This window comes from Neolamprologus multifasciatus, chromosome 13, assembly GCF_963576455.1.
Source record: "Neolamprologus multifasciatus chromosome 13, fNeoMul1.2, whole genome shotgun sequence".
Taxonomy (NCBI): Eukaryota; Metazoa; Chordata; class Actinopteri; order Cichliformes; family Cichlidae; genus Neolamprologus; species Neolamprologus multifasciatus.
In genome coordinates, this window is record NC_140451.1 from 29,460,503 (window position 1) to 29,487,700 (window position 27,198).

At 40.6% G+C, this 27,198-nt stretch overlaps 2 protein-coding genes across 4 annotated transcripts; both read left to right on the forward strand.

The window, feature by feature from the left end:
* Positions 1–5,204: 5,204 nt before the first annotated feature.
* Positions 5,205–15,647, forward strand: mcm8 (minichromosome maintenance 8 homologous recombination repair factor). Of its 3 annotated transcripts, none has more exons than XM_085182956.1 (21): positions 5,205–5,340; positions 5,706–5,977; positions 6,180–6,245; positions 6,372–6,454; positions 6,645–6,794; positions 6,921–7,018; positions 7,115–7,313; positions 7,453–7,538; positions 8,724–8,869; positions 9,079–9,159; positions 9,245–9,383; positions 9,693–9,723; positions 10,382–10,519; positions 11,022–11,082; positions 11,184–11,264; positions 11,569–11,764; positions 11,839–12,052; positions 12,146–12,355; positions 12,494–12,570; positions 14,012–14,201; positions 14,815–15,647. In XM_085182956.1, the coding sequence occupies exons 2-21, from the start codon at positions 5,713–5,715 to the stop codon at positions 14,905–14,907; spliced, it is 2,604 nt and encodes an 867-aa protein (XP_085039082.1). In that variant the 5' UTR covers positions 5,205–5,340; positions 5,706–5,712; the 3' UTR covers positions 14,908–15,647. The 3 variants fall into 3 exon arrangements, with proteins under 3 accessions (XP_085039082.1, XP_085039084.1, XP_085039083.1); XM_085182958.1 differs by having other exon boundaries at positions 5,211–5,299; XM_085182957.1 differs by having other exon boundaries at positions 5,237–5,398.
* A 220-nt stretch (positions 15,648–15,867) lies between these two features.
* crls1 (cardiolipin synthase 1) lies at positions 15,868–26,118 on the forward strand. The gene is made up of 7 exons (XM_085182959.1): positions 15,868–16,470; positions 18,625–18,762; positions 19,138–19,267; positions 19,354–19,439; positions 21,692–21,760; positions 22,481–22,572; positions 23,402–26,118. Exons 1-7 carry the CDS (start codon positions 16,018–16,020, stop codon positions 23,496–23,498), a joined length of 1,065 nt encoding a protein of 354 aa, XP_085039085.1. The 5' UTR covers positions 15,868–16,017; the 3' UTR covers positions 23,499–26,118.
* Positions 26,119–27,198: the final 1,080 nt, after the last annotated feature.

The window sequence follows — 27,198 nt, forward strand, 5'->3', positions numbered from 1 at the left end:
AATTAACATGCATACACTTTACTGACAGGGACATGTAGACATTAAGAAAAAAAAGTTGATGTGATTTACAGAGTAAAACTGTGTTTGTGTAACGCATTAAGAAAATAATGAAGATACTGTCAAACAAAAACATCCTACTCTAATCTCTGTTTTTGCCCAGTGCATGTGCTGCTCTCCCGCACTGTTGGTTAAACATATTTGGGGTACTTTTCCTCTGCAGGCTTCCACAACTCCTGCCAGTTCAAAGAAAGTTGCCTTTTACAAAGGTGGCTCTTAAAGAGCTGGAAGCTAATGCTGTCTATTTCAAGCAGGAGCTAAACTGAAGGGCTGTGGAGCTGGTATAGTATGACATGAATAAGGATGATTTTTTAACTCTTTTAATAATTTAATTTAAAGCCAAATTGAAGTCCTGATGAGCATAAAACTAGAAATAAGTCTGCTGTTTCAATGAAACCACTAACATCTCAGAAGAATTTATGCCATGCGTGCCAGAGTTTTTAGGGTTTTTCTTTCGTTACTGCTCTGCTAACTGCTAAACTATATGCAAGTACTGAGGAATATTTCACAGGAACAGTAATGTTCTGTTTTTCACTGCAGCACATCCTCATTGAGCTAAAAGTTTAAGAACAAACTTTTCTTGGCTTTCACTATTTTAACAATACTACCGTTGTTTCACTAAAACCGTTACTTTTTTTTTCTCAGTGTTAAACTATGTGCAAGTGTGTTTTCTGTGAAACCTCCAACCATTTCTCCCAGTGAGCTTCCACACCCAGTACTTTCTGCAAAATAGGGAGCATGATGGTTTGACAGCCCAATTTTTCTTTGCAGCAAAAAGGTGATGGCCACCTGCCTGTACTCATTGAGTCATGCTGTTCTCCTGGAGCCACGATTGATCAGTGTGTAATACAGTCCTCGAGGGGAGCCATATTGCACCCACTGAACCTGGGATATTATACTTAGGAGAGCTTTCTCACCATAAAGTATGACTTATCACCAAACATCAAAACGAGTGAAAGCCTTTTCTACTGTGAAAAAAAGCAGCAAAAACCAAAATTAAACCATCTAAACGTTTATAAGCAGCTAATATCAAGTGTCTTATAAAGAAGACAAAGGAAAATGCATGTGTGATCTAAAAGGACAAAGCATCCAATGTTAACGAAGCATACATTTAATGTGTATTTCGATCTTTGCACCTTTTTATTTGTTTTTCCCTGCTAGCTTGTGGCCACCAGAGATTAAGGTGCTTGTAAACCTGAACACTTCGGTGCTGATCTATTGCTGATCTGATGGCTGCAAACAAGACATTTGGAACATAACAAAATTGTATATCTGATATAAATCATTGCCCTATATGTCAATGGGGACATTGTATTGGGGGGAAAAATAAATTATGGTTACTCGGTGGGTTAGCACTGTGGCAAACTCAAACTCCAGGTGAGAAACTGATTGAATCATCGAGAGGAAGAGTCTGCAAATGGCTGAGCATAGAAGCAGAGCATCCAAATAGGGGATTGCTGCTGTGAAAATAACTCAGTTTGACTTTATGCCATCTTGTCCCATCCCTAACACATCCATAAGTAATGAAATCTGTCTCTCCTGACACCCAGACTCATTTTAGACATAGGCTGTAGATATTGTTGTCATGTCACAACCCAGCGGGGGTGACTCATCGTCTACTTAACTCTCGAGTCTGGCTGAAAAACAAACTTTGCTGAAAAATGATTTCACCTTGTTTGCCAAATAGCTGTGAATCCGCACTGATTTGCTGTTGATTGATCAAGTAGAGATTAAATACCTTGCCGAGAGGCGCAGTCCGCGCATTCATCTCTCTGCGGCGACTGCTGGTGGTTCAGCTCTCTCCCGGCACTTCAGTTTCTACATCTCTCTCCACAAAAGACCTGTTATCATCACAAAGGCACACACACGGAGGAAAAAGCCTTATTTCATTTATCAGTGCCTTGAGGATAATGATAGGAGAGAATTAGAGGACATATCTCCCCCTCTGTCTTTATTTCTTTGTCTGCTTCCTTGACAAGAGTTGTTTCTGACCTTAGCAACAACCTGTTTCACAATCTGTCTCCCTTTACTGTATGTGTGTGTGTTTGTGTGTGTGAGTGAGTGAGTGTCTCCATCCCTCTCAGCCCTCTGCTATTACCGCTAACTACTCCAGGCCACAGTACTTCAGGTATTGATTTTTCCCCTTGTTCATTCTGTCTTTCTATCCCCTTAAAACCACTCCCTTGAGATGGTGTGTGTGAGAGAGAGAAAGTGTGTGCTTTCAAACAGTTTTTGTTGTGTGGACCACTTTTAGTTTAAACGCACTTTCTGGTCACTTTCTAAACTACATTTTGCTTCTTGTTTTTGGCCAAGCATCTGCCCGTCTTTTTGACATGGATGTTTGGATGGATGTGTATTTTTCTAGTTCAGCTGTGAAATCTCACTAATCTTGAATAAATTTCCATCCTCGCAGGTTTTGAAATGCAAATATGTGATTTTATGAAGGTACGTGGAAAATCACACACATAAAAACATCTCTCTTTGGGTTAAATGGCACAATTATTCAAACCATTTGCGTTTGAATTTGCTGTGTATGTGTGAAGACACACTTAAATCAAACATGTTTATTTTACTTTTGGTAAAAAATACGTGTGCAAAAAGGCTTGAACCACTCTTCATTTCTTTATATTTTTCTAGGAAAATAAGAGATGGATTCAGATGTTTACTGAAATATACAGCTGTAATCAGACATACAAATGCAGCATAAATGACAAAAACAATAAAAAAAAAAGTCAATATTTGGTATGTCCACCGTGTGAAATGTATAGTTTTCAGGGTTTTTTATCGGTTATAGCGTTATTTTGTTATCGTTTTTATCGTTTACTCGGTTTTCCTTGGTCTTTTCACGTGTGTTATGAATAAAATTTATTTTTTTCGGTACCGGTACTAGTTTTATTTTATTGTATTTATCCGCGACACCTTAAAGGCCGGTCCATGAAAATATTGTCGGGCATAAACTGGTCCGTGGCGCAAAAAAGGTTGGGGACCGCTGCTTTAACACATTTGACACAGCCTGAACTCCTTTAGGCAAAGCTAATTTAAGAGGCTTCAGGATAGTTCTCCAGACTTTGTAAAGGACATCACAAAGTTATTTGGATGTTGGCTGATTTTTGTTGTGTTGTCAGTTGTCAAGATGATTCCACACTGTTTTAATAATGTTGGCCAATCCATGACTGAGTGTTTTATTGTGTGTTTTTCTGTCCGGGTATGCTGTTAGTGCATTGGCAGTGTGTTTGGGATTATTGTAATGTTGAAAAATGTGGCCACTGGTAATCAGACACTTTCCAGATGGCATTGCGGCTCAAAATCTGATGGTACTTTTCTGAACCAAAACCATTTAAATCAAAACCGAACAAAAGACCTGTTGCTGCTGATTTTCAGTTCAGTTCTTGTGTAATCCGGTATACTCTCTGGGGATCTTGCCCTTCGGCCGCGAGGGCTCTGACTGGGGCATCCGTCCTTCTTCTGGTGTGGGCATGCAGTTGTCATTGGGTCTTCAGTACTCTCTTGGGCTGCAGATGACCTGAGTCCCCTGGGTCTTTCTCTATGCATCTGGCTCTTGGAGGGCATTGTTGCGCCTTCACACCCTCATTTCATCACAAACACAACACACACACACACACAACACAGCAAGACTGTTGGTTAGTGCATGTATTTTTTCACTTTTCAGGTGCTTTTCTTTGGATGTGTTTTCTTACAGGTGCAGCAGTAGGAGACCCATTGCATTTCCCCACTTGTGCTCTGTCCTCTTGTTATTATATTTTTACCTATTTTACCCCCTTTTCCTTGCTATTTTTCTTCAACTCTGACATTGCCATATTACAAGTGCACTCATGTGAATAATAATAATAGAAATCAATAAATAAAAAAAGAAAAGAAAAAGACAAACACAACAAGAGGAGCCTACAGAGAGTCTATGGAGCTCATCTTTGAAGAGCAAATATGCTTAGCACAACGATGCATTCGAATTCTGATTCTGACTCTGCAAAATCTGCCAGTCCCGACCAATGACTGTACAGGTTACAAAAAGACTACAATATGTACAAGAAAGTCTGAATGAAAGGTGACTCAAGACTTTTTTTTTCTAATTTTATAATAACTAGCTAAAATACGTATACATGGATTGTTTGTACAATACTGTTGAATTGAACTTGAAATTAGTTACTATTTCATGTAATGACATAAAATGTCCAGAAGATGGAGGCAGAGGGCTTTGTTTTGTGTTATGTGGTAGGCGTGACTGATGGGTTGAAGGAGAGGGTGGGTTTACATCAAGGTCCTTATCTGCTCTCTTTTTTTTTTCATGGTGGTGATCGACAGGCTGAAAGTTGAGGTCATGCAGTTCACAAACGACAATGTGATCTGTAATGAGAGTAGCGAGCAGGTTGAAGAGCCCTGGAGAGGTGGAGATATGCTCAGGAGAAGGTGAATGAAAGCCAGTAGCAGCAACACAGAATACATGTGTGTGATTGGTTAAAGGTAAAGCTACAAGTAGTAGAGACAATGAAGGTGGATGAGTTTAAAAACCTGGACTCAACCGTCCAAAGCACCAGACAGTGCAACACAAGAAAGGTGAAGAAGAAGTGCAGGTGGAGTAGGTGGAGGTGAGTGTCAGGGCTCATTTGAGACAGAATGATAGCAACACAAGAGAAAGGGAAAGCCTGGAAGATGGTAGGGAGAGCTGCTAAGATGTATGGCTTGGATACAGCAGCATTAACCAAAATAAAAACAGGAAGCTAAGCTGGAGGCATCAAATCCCCAAAGCTGAAGATGTTTAGGTTTTCAGTGGAAATGAGCTCTATGGAAAAGATGAGAAATGAAAAATCTGGACATAGACCTCTGATGTTGGAGTCAGTCTTCCAGGTTTGAGGTTACAAGTTCTAATGCTTCTATTCATACTGAAATCAGTTTGCACTTTACATCATCATCATCTTTACCTCGTACATCTGCTCGTTTTAGCAGCTGGATAGTGTCGGGGTAAAATCAAACATCTTTGGAGCAATTGACAGGGTTTGAATTCTTGCTCAGAGTATGCAGAGTATGGGGCCTGCAGGCGAATAAGAATTCTGTAGTAGTTTCGCTATCCGCTGGGGGGCAGTAGAGCGCCTTAAAGGCACATCTGACAAAATAACATTAAAAGAAGAAGCTTCTTCGTGGAGGGAATTTTTGTTTGGTAATATCAGTCTTCGTGAAACACACAGTTTTGGTTTATGGAGTAATATATTGTGCACTTTCTTAAACTGTAAGATTATTTTACTCATTCTGTTCAAGAAAAGGCAGACGGTGTGTTTATACCTGTTGGCACTTTTTGAACGTAACATGTAGGAAAAAGTCGATGATTGTAGTTGTAAGTTGGCTAATAAGGATAACGTTACTAACTGTTGGAGAGAAAGAAATTAGACATGAAACATTAGCCCGAAGCTTGTAAGCTGAAATGTGTAGTTAGATCTGTAGGGATTTTACGGTTTTTAAAACGGAAGGGCAGTTAAGTTACCCAGCAGTATTTTAAAATGTTAAAGTTGATCTTAAATCTGCAGTGTTGACTTTGGAAAGTAGAGCCAATCAACATTTGCTGTAGTGCATATTTTTAGTGTTTTGTGTTTCGTTAATACTGTCACTTATTTTTGTTCCTCCTTTCATTGTCTTAGGAAAGTAATGAGTGGACAGGATTCCAGGAGAGGCTCTTCTAGAGGAGGCAGGGGAGGATGGAGAGGAGGGAGTGGAAGTGGTGGATGGAGAGGAGGGAGTGGAAGTGGCGGCGGCGGTGGATGGAGAGGAGGAGGTAGTAGTAGTAGTAGTGGTGGTGGTGGATGGAGAGGACGAGGTAGTGGTGGAGGATGGAGAGGTAGACCATGGAGAGGAGGATCCGGAGGAGGTTGGAGAGGCGGAGCAGGAAACCATGCCTACAGAGCGCAGAGAGGTGAGTTTCTGACACAAACAGTGTTTTTTTTTTGTAAGAAACCATTAGTAGAACTATATTTTTCTGTTTCTATTGAAAAAAGACGAGGTGAATACATGCTACATATTAGTGTTACTGCTTTGTCTAAAAACCCACACATTTGTGGTTGTACAATGAATGAACAGCTGCAACAAAATAACCAACTGCTCAACTGTCTCTTCAGTCCTTTGTCAGACTACTCTTGATGCATTATGTCCGTACAAAGGATGGACACTCTACTTCACAGATGGTATGTGTGCATTAATGGGTCCCTGTCACACTGTTACAATGGAAACTTTAGAAAGACGTCACATTTAATAGTCAGGATAATCTGTCTTTGTCTGTGCCTGTAATCCCCATGTCTTTTTATGTCCAGGATTTATAGAGAGTGGACCTAATGTGGAGAAGATCAAAGTGTTTGAGAAATATTTCACTTCCAGGATTCATCTGTTTGACAAGGTTCGTCAGATGGGCTCAGTGCACAACACACTGGCTCTTTGAGTTATCATTTGTCACAGCAATGGCACTACTTGGTGGCATCCTACTAAGAGACTTAATATGTTTTTGTTCCTTTAATTTCTCATCCATCTGTATTATTTTCTTTGTCTGTTTCCATGTCGCTTAAAGTGAACTTTGTTTTTGTGTACAGGATGAAATTGAGCGTCAGGGAAGTGTCCTGGTTGATTATGCTGACTTGATTGCAGACAAAACTGTGCGTCAGGCACTTCCTGACATAGTCACACAACTGAAACAACAACCAGAGGTGATGCTGAACTGTTTGGGATTGGCTATTCACCAGGTACACACACAAAAGACCCTACCACACATTTTATGCTAGCAGGATGTTACAGTCTTAATGATGTTCATATTATAACAAATGCTCAAATTTGTTACCCTGACTGAAAACTGTCTGCACGTCATTCAGGTGTTGACTCTGGATTTGGAGAAGCAAGCTGCTGAGCTGCAAGAGGAAGAGTTTCCTGTTGCTACACCAGTCATCAATATTCCCCATATTAGTGCGAGGTATTTCATCCGGTGAAGAATAATGAGTTGTTTTCTTGACAGCCACTTTGAATGACAATAAATACGGATGACTGCATTTGTGTAAATCACCTGCAGGCTCTATAACTATGAGCCACTGACTCCACTGCGAATGTTACGTGCCAGTGTGTTTGGCCGGCTAGTTTGTGTGAAGGGAACAGTGGTGAGAGTGAGCAGTATTAGACCGCTATGCACCAGGTTGGCCTTCAGGTGTCGGACCTGCTCGACCTCACTGTCTCTGGCTCTGCAGCATGGGAAATACACTACACCTACCAAAGTATGTACACGCACACTTATACGCTAACTTTTTTCTGCAACTTTCTTCCTGTACTTAAAGGTTGTAAGTTATATTGCATACATGCATATGGCTTTCTGGTCAGCATTCACACATCTCTTGTTTGTGTTTTATCACCTAGTGCGGAAAGCCAGACTGTCGCAGTCATACCTTCATCCCCATCCGCAATTCTCCTCTTACACAGACTGTAGACTGGCAGATCATCAAGTGAGTATATCATCCATCCATCCATCCCTTCCACGGTCCCAGCTGTCATGGTAAATGGTAAATGGCCTGTATTTATATAGCGCTTTACTAGTCCCTAAGGACCCCAAAGCGCTTTACATATCCAGTCATCCACATTCACACACTGGTGATGGCAGCTACATTGTAGCTGTGGCTGGGGCGCACTGACAGAGGCGAGGCTGCCGGACACTGGCGCCACCGGGCCCTCTGACCACCACTAGTAGGCAACGGGTGAAGTGTCTTGCCCAAGGACACAACAACTGAAACTGTCCAAGCCGGGGCTCGAACCGGCAACCTTCCGATTACAAGGCGAACTCCCAACTCTTGAGCCACGATCGCCCCACGATCATAGGGCGAAAGGCGGGGTACACCCTGGACAGGTCGCCAGTCTATCGCAGGGCCAACACACAGGGACAGACAACCATTCGCACTCACATTCACTCGCACATTCACACCTAGTGGCAGTTTGGATTATCCAATTAACCTATCCCCACAATGCTGCATGTCTTTGGACGGTGGGAGGAAGCCGGAGTACCCGGAGAGAACCCACGCAAACATGGGGAGAACATGCAAACTCCACACAGAAAGACCCCGGCCTGATGTTGGAATTGAACTCAGGACCTTCTTGCTGTGCGGCAACAGTGCTAACCACCGTGCCGCCGTACATATCATGTACAGTGGAAAACTACAGTAAGACATAGCTAACAAAAATGGTTGTTGCAGTTGTTATTTGAGAGCGGGAAAGGATGCCATGTACTGATATCTAAATGTACATGTAAAAATGCATGAAAGCTCCTCCAAAGAAAAGCCTTTCTGTATTTTTGAGGTATATACAGCATGTCTGTAAACTACTCTGTTGCCGGTCCATATTATAATCACCCTAACCCCATGTCACTTATATTTAATTTTAAGTTGATTCATGAAGAATCTTTGTATGTAAGTTATCATTCATTTATATTTAGGGACTTTACCTTTTGTTTTTTTGCTTGTATTATTTAGTGTGTACCATTTACTGTGCATATGTGTGTAGTTTTTATGTGTCACTCTGGACATTGTGCTTTATCAGCAGTTCACAGATACGAAGTATTGTCTTTAAAGGTCACATCTCGTGTAAATAACCTATAATATCCTGATCAATTGAATTTGAATGATTTTGTGCCACTTCAGGGTGCAGGAGTTGATAAGTGGAGAGCAGAGGGAGACTGGACGAATCCCACGGACAGTGGAGTGTCACCTGACCTCTGACCTCTGTGACAGCTGTGTGCCTGGAGACACTGTTACTGTGACAGGGATAGTGAGAGTTAGCAATGATGGTACAAAAACACACATTCTGATCATTGTGAAAAGTTAAGCCAAAGAAATACCGGTGCAGTCTCTAATTCTAAATATGTAGTGAATTATAAAAAAAATGTCTCAACTAAATCAAGCATTCAACAAAAACTCTAAGCCTTTGAAGTTGGAGTTTGCTGGAAGAAGTGCCCTCCTACTTAGACATCAAACATAGTTTGACTGTGCTTTTTAGGTCCAGGCAGTTCTAGAGGAAATAAGGATCAGTGTATGTTCCTCCTCTACATTGAAGCGACTTCTGTCAGCAATACAAAAGGTATTCTCTTTGAGACCTTCACATTTATATTAATAGGCTTTAGTCTTAAGTATTTAATGAACTGGAACTTTTTCTAAATATTTAGGCAAGCAGTCGAAGATGGGAGGTCAAGGTTCAAGCGGGACAGTTGAAGATCGCTGTGGTGGGGAAGAGTTCAGTCTGAAGGAACTGTATGCTATTCAGGAGATCCAGTCACAGCCTGACTTGCTGCGACTTATAGTGCAGTAAGATGATTACTTACTGCATTTAATGCAGCTACCTAGTCTCATGTAGTATCATTCTAAGAGTTATCACAGCATCTATTTATTTAATTTTTGTCCAAACAATGGAGTTTAAATGGTATGGTGATGAGTCGATTTTAACAATTTAATCTCAAGTTATCTATGAAGTTCGCTTGATTATTTATTTTATTTTTGTCAGGATTTAGAAATATAAAATTCTTCAGTCATCCAAAAATGTACTTTTTGATGATGATGGCATGCTACTACTGCACATCAACATATTTAACTAATTGCGTCCACTTGTTTTTGCAGCTCTTTGTGTCCTGTCATCTACGGCCATCTGGTGAGTTCCGCAAGACTGAGTACGCTAACAAGCTTTTCATTAGAAATTACTACTTCTTTCCCGTCAGGGCTCACATCAGCGGATCGTTTAACTCCATCTCATCCTATCACTAATATCATCCTCTGTCATCCCATCTGTTTGTCCTCCTTTGCTCCTGCCTGGCAGCTCCATATTCAGTATGCATCCAGTGTATCTACTCTCTCTTCCCTGTCCAAAAGATCTCAACCTTACCCCTCTAACGTTATCTCCAAAGTGTTTGACCTGAGATGTGTCACTGATATATTAATTTCTGCTCCTGTCCATACTGATCACTCCCAATGAAAACACAAACCCCTTTGGCTCTGCCTTTCTCTGTCATGGTCTCCAAACCATACATTATAGTTCAAAGTAGTTTTCACTACAACTTGTAAACCTTGCCTTTCACTCTTGCTGCTATCCTTCTGTCACAAATCAGCCCTGGCTCCATCCACTCCACCCTGCCTGCACTCTCTTCTTCACCTCTCTTGTACTCTGTCCATTGCTTCAGATAGTTGATCTGAGGTATTTAAACTCATCTGCTTTAACTACCTCTACTTTTATCAGTTTCACTGCTGCTAATGAGGTCTTACTTGCAATGCTAAAGTTTAGTCTAACATCTTGTGTCTTTGTGTATCTGCAGCTGGTGAAAGCTGCCCTTGCTTTGGTTTTGTTTGGAGGCACACAGAAACAAACAGGCAAGAATAGCATTCCAGTGAGAGCAGACCCCCACATCCTAATAGTGGGAGACCCCGGACTGGGAAAGAGTCAGATGTTACAGGTAACTTAGAGCAGCGGTCCCCAAACTTTTTTGCGCCACGGACCAGTTTATGCCCGACAATATTTTCACAGACCGGCCTTTAATGTGACGCGGATAAATACAACAAAATAAAACTAGTACCGGTACCGAAAAAAGGAAGATTTATTCATAACACACGTGAAAAGACCAAGGAAAACCGAGTTAACGATCAAAACGATAACAAAATAACGCCGAAAACCGCTAAAAACCCTGAAAACCATACATTTCACACCTGAGCCTCAACTCTCGCGGCCCGGTACCAAACGACTCACGGACCGGTACCGTTCCGAGGCCCGGGGGTTGGGGACTGCTGACTTAGAGGACTTTGCGTAGAGAAATGAATACTAAAGTCATGTCTACAGCGCTATGTTGATGACTCATAAGCTGAGACTGTGTATTGTGCTGTGTATTTCCTTTTTGAAACTGTGATATGTTCTTCTTCGACCTAGTACTATGCTCTACGTTTGTCTTTTACTCTGCATAGGCAGTGTGTAACGTGGCTCCCAGGGGTATCTATGTTTGTGGCAACAGTACCAGCACCACAGGTAACTTCTTAACTGATTTGTTATGCAGTAGTCAATAAGTATTTGGTTAAACATAGTCAAATTAGCAATGTGAGCTTTACAGTTTTTCGGTTTTTCTTTAGGACTCACAGTAAGTTTATCTCGAGATGCAGGAACAGGGGATTATGCTCTGGAGGCCGGTGCTTTGGTTTTGGCAGACCAAGGTGGGAAATAGAATAAATGCATTTGTTTTTAAGCTTATTTTAATGTGCTGTGAACATAAAACATTGCGACCTGTTCTAGTGGCTTTGAGGTAATTGCACTTTGGTCTCTAGCCACATTGCTTATTATTTATATTTCTTTTAACTTCACAGCATCTTCCACAAAGTATTCCTCCACTGCTTTGACCACTTTCACTTAGTTTGCCAGGCTCAAATTATCAGACAAGCCTTTCAGCCTGCAGGAGGATCTTTTTGCTTCACATGTGTCACAGTTAGTTGCTTGTTTCTTTTTTACTTGTTTATTTAGGTCTTTGCTGCATTGATGAGTTTGACAAGATGGGCAACCAGCAGCAGGCTCTGCTAGAAGCAATGGAGCAACAATCTGTGAGTCTGGCCAAGGCTGGTATAGTTTCCTCTCTGCCTGCTAGAACCTCAGTTGTGGCTGCTGCAAACCCAGTTGGAGGACATTACAACAGAGGCAAAACAGTCTCTGAAAATCTGAAGTAAGTTAAAGATGGAGGATACAGCAGATTGTATAGTATGTGACTTTACATTTGTGTACTCTTGTTCTGTATAGAATGGGATCAGCTCTCCTCTCTCGTTTTGATGTTGTCTTCCTGCTCCTGGACATCCCAGACGAGTCACATGACCGCCAGCTGTCGGAGCATGTCATGGCGAATAGGTCAGGGAGAGGCAGAACCAGCAGTGCCACGGTTACCAGAAATAACACTGAATTACAAACCTCAATCCTGTTAGAGCACTCTGACATGCCACTGTCCGAACGTTTGCAGGTAAAGATGCGCTGTCTGCTCTCAGCGCACACGGATCACAACGATATCACAAAAAAGCGATTGTTTTCAGGCATTAAGTGTATATTTTTCTAGATCCCTGCAGGTGAAAGTATAGACCCCATTCCAACGTGCCTTTTAAGAAAGTACATCAGCTACGCTCGTCAGTATGTCCGTCCCAAACTCTCTCCTGAAGCAGCACAAACCCTTCAGGAGTTCTACCTGTCACTGAGAGCTCAGGCAAACCCTACTGACGCCACACCAATCACCACACGACAGCTGGAGTCTTTAATTAGACTAACTGAGGTAGGTTTGGATAGCGGTGCATTCTCTCAACACACCTGGCAAAATGTGATGGATGAATACACAAAGTAAAAATACAGTTTTGGGGAACAGAAGGGATCAGTTTCCTGCTGGTGTCTCATGGTAGCTGTTTTTGTTTAGGCAAGAGTCAAGTTGGAGCTGAGAGAAACAGCCACTAAGAGTGATGCTGAGGATGTTGTTGAGATCATGAAACACAGGTAAGCCGAACAATCGATGCTCACAGCTTCTAGGCAACAGCATTTATAAATGTAGGAAAATGAAATGCATTTTCTGTCCTTTCAGGCTACGTCCACACGTACACGGGTATTTTTGAAAACTGAGATTTCCCGTTTTCGTTTTAAAAAATAATCCCGTCCACACGTAAAGGCAGAAATGAAGGAAAGCGCTGCTAGGAACATGCCAAAGCAACAGGTGGCGCTATATTCCTAACCGTGTAGAAATGTTGGCCTATCAGAAGTCTAGAAGCCTCGGTGGGAAATAGTAAACAAAGCTGGGGCATAGAAGCAGAACCGAGTCGTATGTGTGGAGGGACAGTAACTGTGTGTGTATATGTAAGCATTTAAACACTGCAGAGAGAACAATTAACAGTAACAGTGTTGAAGAAATTCATTTCACCGAAACAATAACGTGGCGCACAGTGTGACGTCAAAAAAGGCGCACACCTTTGACGCTGCGTTTTCTGCGTTTTCTCCGTTTTTCTCGTCCACACGTAAATGCAAAAATGGAGTTTTCAAAAATATCCACCCTGGCTGGAGTTTTTAAAAATCTCAGTTTTCAGTGACCAAAAACGCCGTTTACGTGTGGACGAAAGCTGCAAACGCATAGAAAAATCTGCGTTTTCAAAAATACCCGGGTACGTGTGGATGTAGCCTCAGTTAGCTGCTGCCTTTGATGACACATTACCTCATTTGAAGTATTGATCAATTGCTCCAAGGTGCCAGGAGCAATACCATTATAGCGCAATAGTTGTGAGGGCGCTAAGCATAAAAGTAAAAATAAAAATCATTGCTCAACACTTGAACCTCTTATATCGTGGTTTGCGCTTGTTAACCAGCTGATTAAAGCCAAGCTTTTCCACCGTGTTACTGCATCAGTAATTTGCATCCACCATTTGCTTGTTGTCATATGGACAATATTGGACTAATGTAACCCTCTCCATCCATAATAGTGTCATGTGGAGCGGAGCTAGCAATGCTCAGTTAAGTCATCTGTTTGCTCGTGAGTTCCACATCGCCAGCTGCTCCTCCTCCTTTGCAGTCTGGTTGTTCTCTGGTGTTTTTGCCTCAAACACATTTGTTGTTTCCATCTTTAGCAGGAACAGTTTTCTTGCATATTTTGCAAAGTACTGTGCTTTGTTGGAGGTTGTTGAAGTAGCTCCCTTTCTAGGATCTAAATTGTAATGGGAGACTGAAACAGCTCTTACAGTCAGACATGCTTGGACTTGTTTCACTGGGGAACCTAAATACATGGTGTTGCTATTGCAGGGACACTTTAATATCACAGAAAATACATACTAGTAATAATGTGCATAGTATGGTAGGCCAAAGCCAACTCTAAGATGATAAGTGTTAATATTTTTGTTAAATAATAATGCATGTAAATTTCTCTCTCCTTCGTTTTGTGGTTCTTGTTTTTCAGTCTGGCCAACACGTATTCAGATGGTCTCGGCAATCTGGACTTTGAGCGCTCTCAGCTCGGGTCTGGTATGAGTCAGCGCAGTGCTGCAAAACGACTGGTCAATGCACTGCACCAGCACGCTCAGAGGACCGGTCAGAAGCAGTTCGACGTACAGACGCTTCGATCCATCGCCAACAGAGTGAACGTTAAGGTGAAAGCACTGAAATATAAAATAATAAATAATAAGAATCAAGTTAACACTGTGTCTGATTTACAGTATAAAGGTAAAGACACAAACATTAATGGTGTTCTCTCACCATTTGTGAGCAATTACTTCGGATGTCATCATGATACAAAAACTTTATTAAAGGAAAATAGGAAAAAGGTATCGACTTGTTTAAGCTCTTTGTGAATAAAAATGTAAAAGCAAACATTAGAAAAGCATGTGGAAGATTTAAAGATATACAGACACTGCTTTAGCCAACATGTAGACCACATCAGCAAGGGTTAGAACTCTTGATTATCCCAAAATGAAATAAAACTCCAACTATAAATGTTTTATCAAACACAGCACATCTTTAATGGTGCCTTACTGAATGAAATCGGTCAGTACTTTTGATTTTTACACAAAGCTTTGTACCTATATAGAGAAGATTTTCCAAAACCTTTATATTTTGCCTTTTGTAACTATACACAGGTGGGCTTCCCTCTCCTCACCGCAAACCTTAGTGATTTCATACTTAAACATGAATGAAAACTATATGCTTAATTGCATTAAATGTATAATTCTTAATTATATTAAGTCAATCATTAATTCTTTCTAGGTGATGGATTTCGAAGGACTTTTGAGTTCCCTGAATGAACAAGGTTTTCTGCTGAAGAAAGGGCCCAAGCTGTACCAGCTGCAAACAATCTAACTTCTTACAGCTTTCACAGGCTCAAACCTGCAGACTTTACCAAAAGGTCGATCATTGGACCATGTTCTGTATAAAGCAAAAGAAATGGAGACTGCAGTTTAACCATTTGAAGAGATGGCAACAACCACAAACAACAAAAACAAGGCTGATTTAAAAAAGAAAAGAAAACTACTGAAACCTGATCTTTACCGCTACCACAACTTCTTGTAAAGACGATATCCCACTAACCAGAGAAATGTTAGACTTGAGATTGATATGTTGTCTTAACATTTCATTCATAATCCAGATAAAGATAGATTTTCAGAACTGGGCAACCCTTAGTTTAAGCAAAGTTGCAAATTTTGCCTTTAAGTTACACAACTTTGTCTAAACTGAATATGAAAGAAAACTGATTACTTGCCATTTTTTCTACAAATACTTAAAGAATACTTCAGAAGAATGTACATAATATGTATATGATGTTTATGTAAGTTTTTCTGTGGTTACATTTTAGAGAAGGCACTAATATAACCCTGTCAACCCATAATAGTGTCATAATAAGATGCCCTTGTATTATAAAATGTCTTATTTTTCTGAAAGATTGACTTCAGTATTGGGTGTCCTGTTGGATGTATAGTATTTGCTTTTCATTTTTGTCTTAAACATAAGTTCATGGTTACGTTCTGTCTCTCTGCTGTGCACTTTATTAAATGATGTGGAACACTCAGCCCTTTGTTTGTTGTTGTTGTTTTTTTTAGTTTTTTTGTTTTTTACAAAAAGGGAGGTAGTGAAAATGCTTTTAATTTGTAATTCAAAAGACTAATACGCTAAATATTTACATATTATTTAAGAAATTGTTACAATTTATTAACGACAAGTCCGACTATTATCTGATTTTTCTATCTCTTGATACACCACTTATTTAAATAAGCGATTCTCTTTTTAAATTAAAAGCGCTGAAGGAAAGTAGGTTTTACGACATCATGTACCGTATCGATTTACGGCAACATGGCAGCCTGCTGGCTCGATGAGGGTACCCGTCGGCTCTGACCATCGGGGTCTTTAACTTCATGATGAACTCGCGGGGAGACGGCACGAGGCCAGCAGGTCGGTAACGTAAGTCTCGTGAAGATGATGACGCTGTGTTTTCGGGGGATTTCTGCACCGCTGTGCCGCAACACAAACGTTCGCTGTCTGGTGTCCGCGCGGAGTGCGCCCGTGTGCCTACTGGAGCCCGTATCATGGCGGCTCAGATACACACCTGTCACGGAGTTCGCTAGGTTGAAACGACCTCAGGTGAGCGGCTCGTACCTCGCGAGACTCAAAGGGACAGACAGCCGTGTCGCGTGTTGGAGTGGGGTGCTCCAGCAGGGAAAGCAGACTCCATGGCACGTGCAAGGACCTATACCCCTGACCCAGGGAGGTCACGAGCGGTATGCGGCCAGTTTCCGGTCTCTGCTGTGCCCGACAGCTCGAGGACTGTGCAGTGGAAAGACCGACGAGAAGCCGGACAGTTCCACCGGAGAGGAGAGGGGTGACGCCGGCACGGTACCGGGACACGGACTGTTCAAGTTCAAAGAGCTGGTGAGTACAGAGGTGACAGGAGTATGAACTTCACAGAAGGGGGTAGGCACCGTAGATGCATGTTGTACAACAATTAATAAAGTGTAACTCACGTGTGTTCATCAGTTGGTGGCCAAAACGGTGCAATGGTTTATACTTTTAAAAGGAGCTATGGTCGAATGACCATAACATGAAGAAACACACAGTTGCTTAAGTAGAATTTACAATAGTGTAATCATTGGTCACACTAGAAGAGCTTTGTGGGTAATTTTCCACTGAAGAGGGAGCACTGGGCTTTGTTCCAGAAAAAAGGTTTAGTGTAAACTCTTACATTTCTCAAGCATGAAGTAAGAGAAACTGGATTTTTGTGTTTGTGAGCTATCCCAAACCCTGGGTCATTTACTGGCCCAATGGACTCTGTGAACCCAGAGGTTTAAATGTCCAGATTTTTTACAGTAAGTTTCCTCGTAAAACAGCCTTATTAAGTTTAATGAATACAAGTCCACAAGTAAATATTTTTTCCTGTACATAAAAATGGCATGTTTAAAATACCCATCAGTCCATTTTCTTCCACTTGCAGTGGGCTGGAACCCATCTCAGCGGTCATAGAGGTTTATGGTCACAAGATTGTTGCAGGGATGACACAAAAAGAATGATAATCATTGATGCTCACACACCTAGAGCCAGTTTATAGAATCACCAATGAACAACGTTTTTGTAGCCAGAGTACCTGGAGAAATCCCATGCAGACAAACAACATGCAAAGTCCACACATAAACTCTGCAGACTGGATTCAAACCCAGAATCTTCGTCCTATGACCCAGTGTAACCGGTGTGATTCTGCGTTGTGTCTGATAACAAAGGTAAAAGAAAGAAAGGCCTCCAAGTAAATAATTTGCCCACTCCAGCTCCTCTCCCACAGGGGAATTGTAGAAAAGGGCTGGCATTTATTTTTACATTGAACATAAAGTATGGATTTACACGTAACATATTTGACGTAAGATAAAACAAAAACAACAACACAAAATCCGACATACCTGATAACAAAGGTAAAAGAAAGAAAGACCTCCAAGTAAATAATTTGCCCACTCCAACTCCTACGACCAAATACAAACAGTGGGGAAGAGTGTTAGCTCAACCCACCACAACTTCCAAGCTAGCAAGAAGTATATATCCATGCTAGCATTTATGGTGCCTAAAACACATTTATGATACACACATACTACACACTTATAACATCTAACAAAAAACAGGCTTAATAATGACAATAATTGAACTAAAATCACAATCAGAAACATCCAGGTGGCTAAATATGCATTATATGAGCGTTTTACAGTGTTGGGAAAGAAATGACACCCACCTCTCCCACAGGGGAATTGTAGAAAAGGGGAGAGGCAAAAGGGGTACACTGTATTTATAGGGTTGCACCAAAGAAGAAGAAGAAAAGAATGAGGAGGGGCTCTAACTGATAATGAACATAACTACAGGCTTGGAGGTCCTAAAAGTCAGGTATAAAAGGAACAGTTTGGGGGTTTAGGACACATTTTGTGTAATTATAACAATGTGATTTATGACCCTGTTACACCAGCTTAACATAAGCTTTTGTTTACTAAATACCACTGTGACTTGAATGGTGTGGGAGGTTGTGGTGTAGGGATAAAAAGAGTTTTCAGTTATGAAGTAGATCGAGCTTTACTTGTTTTTTTGTCTTCTAGGAAAATTTAAGTTCTGTGACTGTAGAACAACAATAACACCAACTATTTTCTCCCCTACTGTTTTAGATGAATCATAGTCATAAGTCACATTGGTACACGTTCATATTCCTTGGACCTGATAAAAAATATTTTTATTTAACTGTCACCATCTTGTATCCTGTTGTAGGTCCTCTACTCATAAGGGAAACAAATAAATCATTATTTAAAAAACAGTTTTAAAGCTAACTGTTGCATTTGCCAACATAAAATTGAAATTCCTGCCATTGGTAAATGTCATCTTATTTGTTAATAAGGCCAATGCAGAATCGATATATATTGCACACATTACTGAGAACAGCTGCTAGAAAAGATTTAGGCTGACTGATCTGAAGCAAGTTCTGTGATTTATTTATTTATTTATTTATTTTTTAATAGCTCTAGCTGTAAACTCTGTCATAATATTTACTTATTTTTTCTTCAGTATGAGAATCCATGGACCATCCCCAACCTGTTATGTGTGTGTCGGATTTTGCTGGCTCCATTCCTTGGTCATCTGATCATCCAGCAGAAATTTCACCTCAGTTTGGCTCTGTTTGCGCTGGCTGGAGCTACTGACCTGGTAATCTACACATAAACGGACATTTATACTAAAGCACTTCCTGCACATGTGTGTGGTTCCAGTCTGGAGTTGCACGCCTGTACAAGGAAATCTTGTAAACTCATTTTCAGCTTTTGAGGATTGCAAACAGTTTTGGACATTTAACACATGTCAATGATGCACCAGTAAAAATATTTTTAAAAACGTGGTAGTTGGAATATTTACTATTTGTGTATCAAGTCAAGATCAAGATGCATGAGATGCAAATAAAGTTAATTAGGCTTTTAAATTGGGACTTTAAACTAGTTGTCTTACTTAGCTCAGCTTAGAAACTTGTACCACACTAAATTTACATCTTTATTTATTCCTTTTTCTGTCTCATTCTCTCTTACTCAGTTGGATGGTTACATTGCCAGAACGTGGCCCACTCAAAAGTCGGCACTGGGCAGTGCTCTCGACCCACTGGCTGACAAGATTCTCATCAGTATTTTATATGTCAGTCTCACCTATGCTGAACTTATACCAGGTATAATACTCAGTGTATTTCTGTGTTTTCTTCCTGTCTCAAACAAGGATATGAGATTTTTTTTTAACTGTGGACTTCTGTTTCAGCTCCACTGACAGCTCTAGTGATTCTCAGAGACATTGGTTTGATAGCTGCTGTCTTCTGGGTCAGATACAAGACGGTACCTCCACCGGTGAGACATATCGTTCTAAAAAACTCAACTTTAACTGAGGATCTTGTATTTAAATGCCATGTAGACGCTCAAATTTCAAGATATTTTCATGTGCATCCCACTGTACAGAAGTTTGCTGCAGCTAAACTGTGGGTGCAGCAGAGGGTGCTTGCAATGTAGTCCTCACTGCCAAAAATGGCACAGTTGATTTTAGTAATTATATTATTTATATCCATCCGTCCCTGTATTTATAATGCATTTTAATTGAAAGGAAGCACTTCGAGAGTGCAACCCTCTGTCAAGGCAGCGCTCTCGCTGAGTATATTTATGTTCAAACAATAATATTTTATTTTGTATATATTAATTGTGGTTTCTTTGTTCTTTTTAAGCATACTTTAAGAGGTTTATAGTGCAGTAAACAGAGGTTTACTTTGATTACTCAGATATTATGTAAGAATAGACAATATGTATTGATTTGTGAGTAAGTTGAAAAACATGAATAAATAAATCTACAGTGGGGCAAAAAAGTATTTAGTCAGCCACCGATTGTGCAAGTTCCCCCACTTAAAATGATGACAGAGGTCAGTAATTTGCACCAGAGGTACACTTCAACTGTGAGAGACAGAATGTGAAAAAAAAATCCATGAATTCACATGGTAGGATTTGTAAAGAATTTATTTGTAAATCAGGGTGGAAAATAAGTATTTGGTCAATAACAAAAATACAACTCAATACTTTGTAACATAACCTTTGTTGGCAATAACAGAGGTCAAACGTTTACTATAGGTCTTTACCAGGTTTGCACACACAGTAGCTGGTATTTTGGCCCATTCCTCCATGCAGATCTTCTCAAGAGCAGTGATGTTTTGGGGCTGTCGCCGAGCAACACGACTTTCAACTCCCGCCACAGATTTTCTATGGGGTTGAGGTCTGGAGACTGGCTAGGCCACTCCAGGACTTTCAAATGCTTCTTACGGAGCCACTCCTTTGTTGCCCGGGCGGTGTGTTTTGGATCATTGTCATGTTGGAAGACCCAGCCTCGTTTCATCTTCAAAGTTCTCACTGATGGAAGGAGGTTTTGGCTCAAAATCTCACGATACTTGGCCCCATTCATTCTGTCCTTAACACGGATCAGTCGTCCTGTCCCCTTGGCAGAAAAACAGCCCCATAGCATGATGTTTCCACCCCCATGCTTCACAGTAGGTATGGTGTTCTTGGGATGCAACTCAGTATTCTTCTTCCTCCAAACACGACGAGTTGAGTTTATACCAAAAAGTTCTACTTTGGTTTCATCTGACCACATGACATTCTCCCAATCCTCTGCTGTATCATCCATGTGCTCTCTGGCAAACTTCAGACGGGCCTGGACATGCACTGGCTTCAGCAGCGGAACACGTCTGGCACTGCGGGATTTGATTCCCTGCCGTTGTAGTGTGTTACTGATGGTGACCTTTGTTACTTTGGTCCCAGCTCTCTGCAGGTCATTCACCAGGTCCCCCCGTGTGGTTCTGGGATCTTTGCTCACCGTTCTCATGATCATTTTGACCCCACGGGATGAGATCTTGCGTGGAGCCCCAGATCGAGGGAGATTATCAGTGGTCTTGTATGTCTTCCATTTTCTGATGATTGCTCCCACAGTTGATTTTTTCACACCAAGCTGCTTGCCTATTATAGATTCACTCTTCCCAGTCTGGTGCAGGTCTACAATTCTTTTCCTGGTGTCCTTCGAAAGCTCTTTGGTCTTGGCCATGGCGGAGTTTGGAGTCTGACTGGTTGAGGCTGTGGACAGGTGTCTTTATACAGATGATGAGGTCAAACAGGTGCCATTCATACAGGTAACAAGTGGGGGACAGAAAAGCTTCTTACAGAAGACGTTACAGGTCTGTGAGAGCCAGGGATTTTCCTTGTTTGAGGTGACCAAATACTTATTTTCCACCCTGATTTACGAATAAATTCTTTACAAATCCTACCATGTGAATTCATGGATTTTTTTTTTCCACATTCTGTCTCTCACAGTTGAAGTGTACCTCTGGTGCAAATTACTGACCTCTGTCATCATTTTAAGTGGGGGAACTTGCACAATCGGTGGCTGACTAAATACTTTTTTGCCCCACTGTATATAACAATTTATGTTGTCTTCTACCAAAAACGTGATGAATATTACTAAAGTAAATCTTAACTGCTCTTTACTGTTTTGGGGCCACAGTGATTCTGGACTGCATTGTGAGCGTCTGTAATACTGAATCTACAGTTTCCTCCTCTTATTTCTGCAGGTGACCCTCACCAAGTTTTTTAACCCCTGCTATACTACTGCCCAGCTCAAGCCCACACTCATCAGCAAGGTGAGACGTACAACCGTGCACTCTGCTCTTTACCGATTGGAAAACTGTAGACGACCTTTCACCATGAAGTGTTTGTAATGTAGTTTTACCTCTACACGTGTTAGGAGCACCGCTGGTGTAGTTTTACAGAGTTTACTAATCTTTACACTTAATAAGCAAAAGTTACTAAACAATAAATGATTAATGTCTTTAGGCTACTCATCAGCACCTTTACACAGCCTGTTGTGCATCTTGCCGGAAACATCGGCACATTTCCTCATGCTTGGTATCAAATTGGACGTCAGTTAAACTCTGTAAACATTAGACATCCAATGTGATGAGGATATGAACAAAGCTAGTTTACTAGTTTGTGCCTGTTGTGTCTCCACCCTATCAACACCCAGATAATTCAACAATGGTTTCATTTTTGTTTAAAAGACCTGTGCTTCAGTATTTCCCAATTTTGCAAAGTTTATTTATCCAGGGTTTAATATTCATAACATCAGCCAACATTCTCAAGTTATATGGTTTATTACTGCAGTACTATAGCCTATGTAAGATATGCAACTTCTCTTAAATACACCTGACACTGATTCATTCTATGTTTGAATCCACAAATAGCCTTTAAACAGTCTGAAATAGTAGCATAATTTAATTTCAAATACGTGCAAAATTTTATCATGCTTTCATCCTTCTTTTCTGACTTTTATTTTATTGATGATTCATGTTTTTTTTCGATAGATTAACACGGCCATTCAGCTCTGTCTGGTTGCAGCTTCTTTGGCTGCTCCGGTCTTCCAGTATACAGACAGCATCCTGCTGCAGTGCTTATGGTAAACCACACGCTCCACATTACTTATGCAATCACAGTTTCATCCACTTAGCTTTAATATCCAAAATGTCCTTTTCCTTTCAGTCTGGTGGTACAAAAAAAAATTGTACAATGGATGCAAATGGTCTCATCTCAGTCAAGCACATAAATGCTGTTTGTTGCAGCTCGTTGTTCAGGTTAAGTGTACTGACTCATTGCAGTCTGCACCTCAGAGTGAGCTTGAGTAGAAATCAGACCAATGACAAACATGTTGTGCCATAGTAACCTACATTTTTACAAATCTACTTCAGTGGACTGTTGAACTGAGCATCGTAATTGAATTACAAGCCGTACAGTTTGGATTACTGATATGAAACTCTGGGCTTTTATTTAGTTAGATTTTAGAGTTGCGAGTCAAATCTTAAATGCTTTTGTTTGCTGTGGTTGATTAAACGGACTATATCAAATATCTAAAGATAGTATATACAGTTAAAATTAATTTTTCCAATTAAATCGAGTTTTAAGTTAAACAGGTTAAGAAATGAATGAGGGTAAATTTAAGTTAAAGCTCATCATACTCTTTGTTTAGCCAATGTGTATTTCTTCATAAGACCACTGGGGGCAGCATAGTCACATTTTCAAATTCAACACATTTAATGTTTATAACAAACTGGAGATTAATTCATTCCTCACCACAATAAGATAACAACTTCTATTATTCTTTTAATATTAATATAAAAATGATTTACCTCTCCTTCATCTTTTTTCTAACTTTGCACTTAAAAATAATTTGACCAAATACTTTCAAAGTTTGGTGTGTATTACAGCACATGTCATTTATCATGTTGCAGGTATATTACAGCAGTGACTACAACTGCATCAGGTTATAGCTATTGGCACTACGGCCGCAAGACTGTTCAGGTGTTGAACACCAGATCACCGTCGTAAACGCACCGAAAGCAGAACAAAAGCAGCCGCCCCAGAGACACTGAGCCCCGGTAAAAGGATGGACGGACAGGCAGACAGATGGACGATCGCCAGGAGCTCTAAGACCAAGTGGATGTGACAACCATACACGTGTCGCCATGGAAATGACACACGGAAACCAACCGAGGCCGCAGATGGTTTACTGCAACACTACAGAAACGCCTAACAGCAGTGGAGCCAGCAGACAGCATTCAGAGACGGGATAAAAACAGCAAACGCAAATATAGACCGTCCACCCACAACACGAAACGCACACGTCAACTGTTATCTGGCAAGAGCTTCTGTTTATTTTATTTTTCCTTAGGTTTTCAATCAAGGGGTTGCAATGTGAACCTAATTATTGTCACATGATTGTCATTTTTACACAACGGTGATTTATGATTAAAAAGAAAATCTGCTTTCGTGTTTGTCCACGAGAATCTTTCGGATGCAGGGGATTTTTTTTTTCCTCAGGGAGGGGTAATCTTATGGGACACACATGTGACAGCTGATCTATTTAAAACCAACAATCGGGGGATTAAAATTTGGGTGCGTGGTGAAATGACATCCTAGCTGGGCTCCACGGGCCCAGCAGAGTCTCAGTCCTGATTCATTTAGTGCTGCTTTGAGCTTAAATTTGTCAAGGCCGAGCTGCAGATTAGTATCCTTATTAAGCAATGTGGAGTCAATAATCCTATTATTACTTGAATAATTAATAAAAAGCATCAACTTTTAAATTGCTGCTATTAATCCAAACCTTCAAATTATCAGCTGTTGTGAGAACAAAACACCTCAGCTTTGGGAAAGGTGAGGATCCCATTTTATTATTTTCCTCATGTATTGTAGACAAGAAAATAAATAATAGGGACTGGTTGCACACATTTCCTTTGCTTTTATGTATGTGTATCATTAAAAACCACAACAACGCCAGTGCTGTTTTCAAGTTCTTCCAGTCTTGGGATCAATATGCCTGATAAGCCAGAGGTTATGCAGAGGCCCGGGGAGAACACGAGCCATTGCGGATGAACTCCTCAGGCGGTCGTATCTTACTCCACTGCGCATTTTTTTTCCCTCAAGAAGAAAACTAGTGTGATGAGGGGAAACGAGAAAGCATAACCTTTTCATCTCCACCATTTATTTCCCAGCAATTTTCTGCACCACTTGGGTAATGCAGCTTCCTCGCCGAGCGCGTGCTGATGACTGCCAGGCTTTTGCAAGTTGTTTTCATGGCCTTGAGTGGGATGTCTCCTCATATCTTCAGTGAATAAATTTAAACGATCCCATTTTAATATGAGACATCCGTCACCGAGAACAAATTGATACCTACGCTTATTAAAACACTGCTTAAAGAAGTTCTGCTGCTTTATATTATTTTTCCCCCAAAGTCTATATTTGATAAGACTAATTGGATGGGTGCAGTATAATTTGGAAGTTGTTTGGTGCCCCACAGTCTTTTCATATAGTGTTTGGGAGAAGCTTTAATTAGTTATGCCTTTGAGATTAAAGATGGGGAAAACATACCTTCAAGCCCTCAGTGATGGACTTCAGTGAGATGCGTGTCATCGTGACTGACAGATATTGACAGCTGTTATTTACACGATGATGGTTCTGTCAGTAAAGTGAGTCAGAATTTATATACAAAGAGCTAAAGATGAAAACTGTCTTCAGGATTTATTCTCACTATAACAGCACCTCCGAGATGCCTTTAAAACATTTCTCAGGTTAAAAAAAAGGCAAAATCTTCCATCCAGCAATTATTTAGTGCTTTTACCCAAGGCTTGTCTTTCTTTCTTACTTTCTCTTTTTCAAATATGATCTTCCCTTTGGAAAACCATCTCTTATCCCTTCAAATTCTTCCATCTCATTCATTCACGGTTACTGGAGTCTAAATGACTCCTGGTCTGTTGCAATTAATCTTCTTGTCTTGTCACATTTACAAAGAAATCAGTGCTCTTGTCTCAGAAAATGACTCTCTCACTTATTAAAGTAGAATCCACGGATTTGTATTTTCTGGCCTTGAGTAAAGGATCTTCCATTTACATTTTATGCAAAAATAAGTTTTTAAATAAAGTGAAAATAATAAGATTATTTAAGAACTATCAGGAGGTCATCTTCTGCAAGAACACAAACCAAATTATATAAAAACACATAGTGGGGATTATCTTTCTTTATATACAATGGCTGACGCCACTAATAAACAAAACTTTAGTCTTGTTACTGAACTCATTCACCTTGATCGAGAATAGCTTAAGTAAGCCACTGTAAGGCCTTTCTCAGCCACTAGATGGAGAAATGGCAAAGAAACGCCGAAGGTGATTTTACATTAGTGTCAGTAGAGGCCTTGTTTGTATCATTAATGTGCAGTCAATAAATATTTAAAGACCTCAGCAATCAACTGAACAGTGATGTGATTATTTTAACAGATAAGCATTTATAATTAAAGGATTTAAGATAAGGTGCAAAAATAAGTTGACAATTTAGGTGTTTATATGTTATATATTTAACAAATACTGCAAAAGTCATATTCCTTAACTAGTGACTTTAAACAGGAAATGTTTAAAGTCACAGAAAGGATTTAAAAACTGAAAGCACAAAAAATAAACATTTTTTTTCTATAGCAGAAGTGGAAACTGGTGCACAGTTTGTTACACTACAGCTATGAGCTCTAGTGTAACAAACAGACTTTTCCACTGTGAGACTCGAGAGAAAAGAGGGTCAGCTAAAAGTAGAAATTATGTAAATTATGTTAGATTAACCAGATTACTCGGTTTTCTAAACAATAGAGCAGAACTTGACGGTTATTGCTAGTTAGGAATGGTGTGTTATTTTCTTTATTTTCTACCTGGTGCCACATTTTCTCCTTACTGCTCATCTATTAGTTGATGCCGAAACAAACCTGTTCTTCAAAACTTAACAGGACACGTGAGAAACTGCCACCTGGGACTATCCATGTTTAGTGAAGCCAGGTTCAAAACCTGCTGGAAAAACCAACCAGAAACCCTCCAACACTCATACAGATGATTTAGTGATGGAGGCGAAAAAAGCCAAATGTGCCTTCACACTTCACGGCCCAGCTCTCCAAAACCCACAGACAGGCTGAATCACACTAACAAGGGCAAACTTTGGATCTGTATGCTTGTGTCAGCACGGCCCTGTGGCTACCGCTCACTGTTTCAGTCAGCCCTGCATCAAGTGAGAAGTGAGAGGTATCCTCTGTCCTCCAGAGCTAAAGAAAGCTTAGCTCTGCCCAACAACATCTCAACAGAGACTCCTTGTTTCCTGATGATTTTACTAGGTTAGTTTCAAAACTGGTGAAATGGATGGATATATATATATATAGGTATTTAAACCCTAGTGGAGGAGGGCCGGTGACCCACTATTAATCATCCCATCCCATGAGCCAAGCTGCGAAGAAAGGCATGAGTCATTACTACTAGAGGTTGTGGGTAAAGCCACTGTGAGACTTTGCATAAGTTGAGTAGGGGTTGAGGTGCCTGCAAAGGGATCTCAGGACTGTTCTGTAGGTGGCTGACAGCTGCTGTCATAAGCCACCCTCTGTTCAATGACGGTCATTCACAGTGGACATAGGTGCCCTGTTTTGCTCCTCTTTCAAACCATCTGTGCTCTCGATCCAAAATGTGAACACTGGCATCCTCGAAAGAGTGACCTCTATTTTTTTCAG

What these genes read in the sequence shown, in the direction of transcription:
- mcm8 (XM_085182956.1), top strand. Translation starts at nt 5,713, where the DNA reads ATGAGTGGACAGGATTCCAGGAGAGGCTCTTCTAGAGGAGGCAGGGGA. An exon ending in GAAAGAGTCAGATGTTACAG is followed by an intron (nt 10,520 to 11,021) that starts GTAACTTAGAGC and finishes TACTCTGCATAG; the next exon opens with GCAGTGTGTAACGTGGCTCC. An exon ending in GTTGAGATCATGAAACACAG is followed by an intron (nt 12,571 to 14,011) that starts GTAAGCCGAACA and finishes CTTGTTTTTCAG; the next exon opens with TCTGGCCAACACGTATTCAG.
- crls1 (XM_085182959.1), top strand. Translation starts at nt 16,018, where the DNA reads ATGATGACGCTGTGTTTTCGGGGGATTTCTGCACCGCTGTGCCGCAAC. An exon ending in ACAAGACGGTACCTCCACCG is followed by an intron (nt 19,440 to 21,691) that starts GTGAGACATATC and finishes TTATTTCTGCAG; the next exon opens with GTGACCCTCACCAAGTTTTT. An exon ending in AGCCCACACTCATCAGCAAG is followed by an intron (nt 21,761 to 22,480) that starts GTGAGACGTACA and finishes TTTTTTCGATAG; the next exon opens with ATTAACACGGCCATTCAGCT.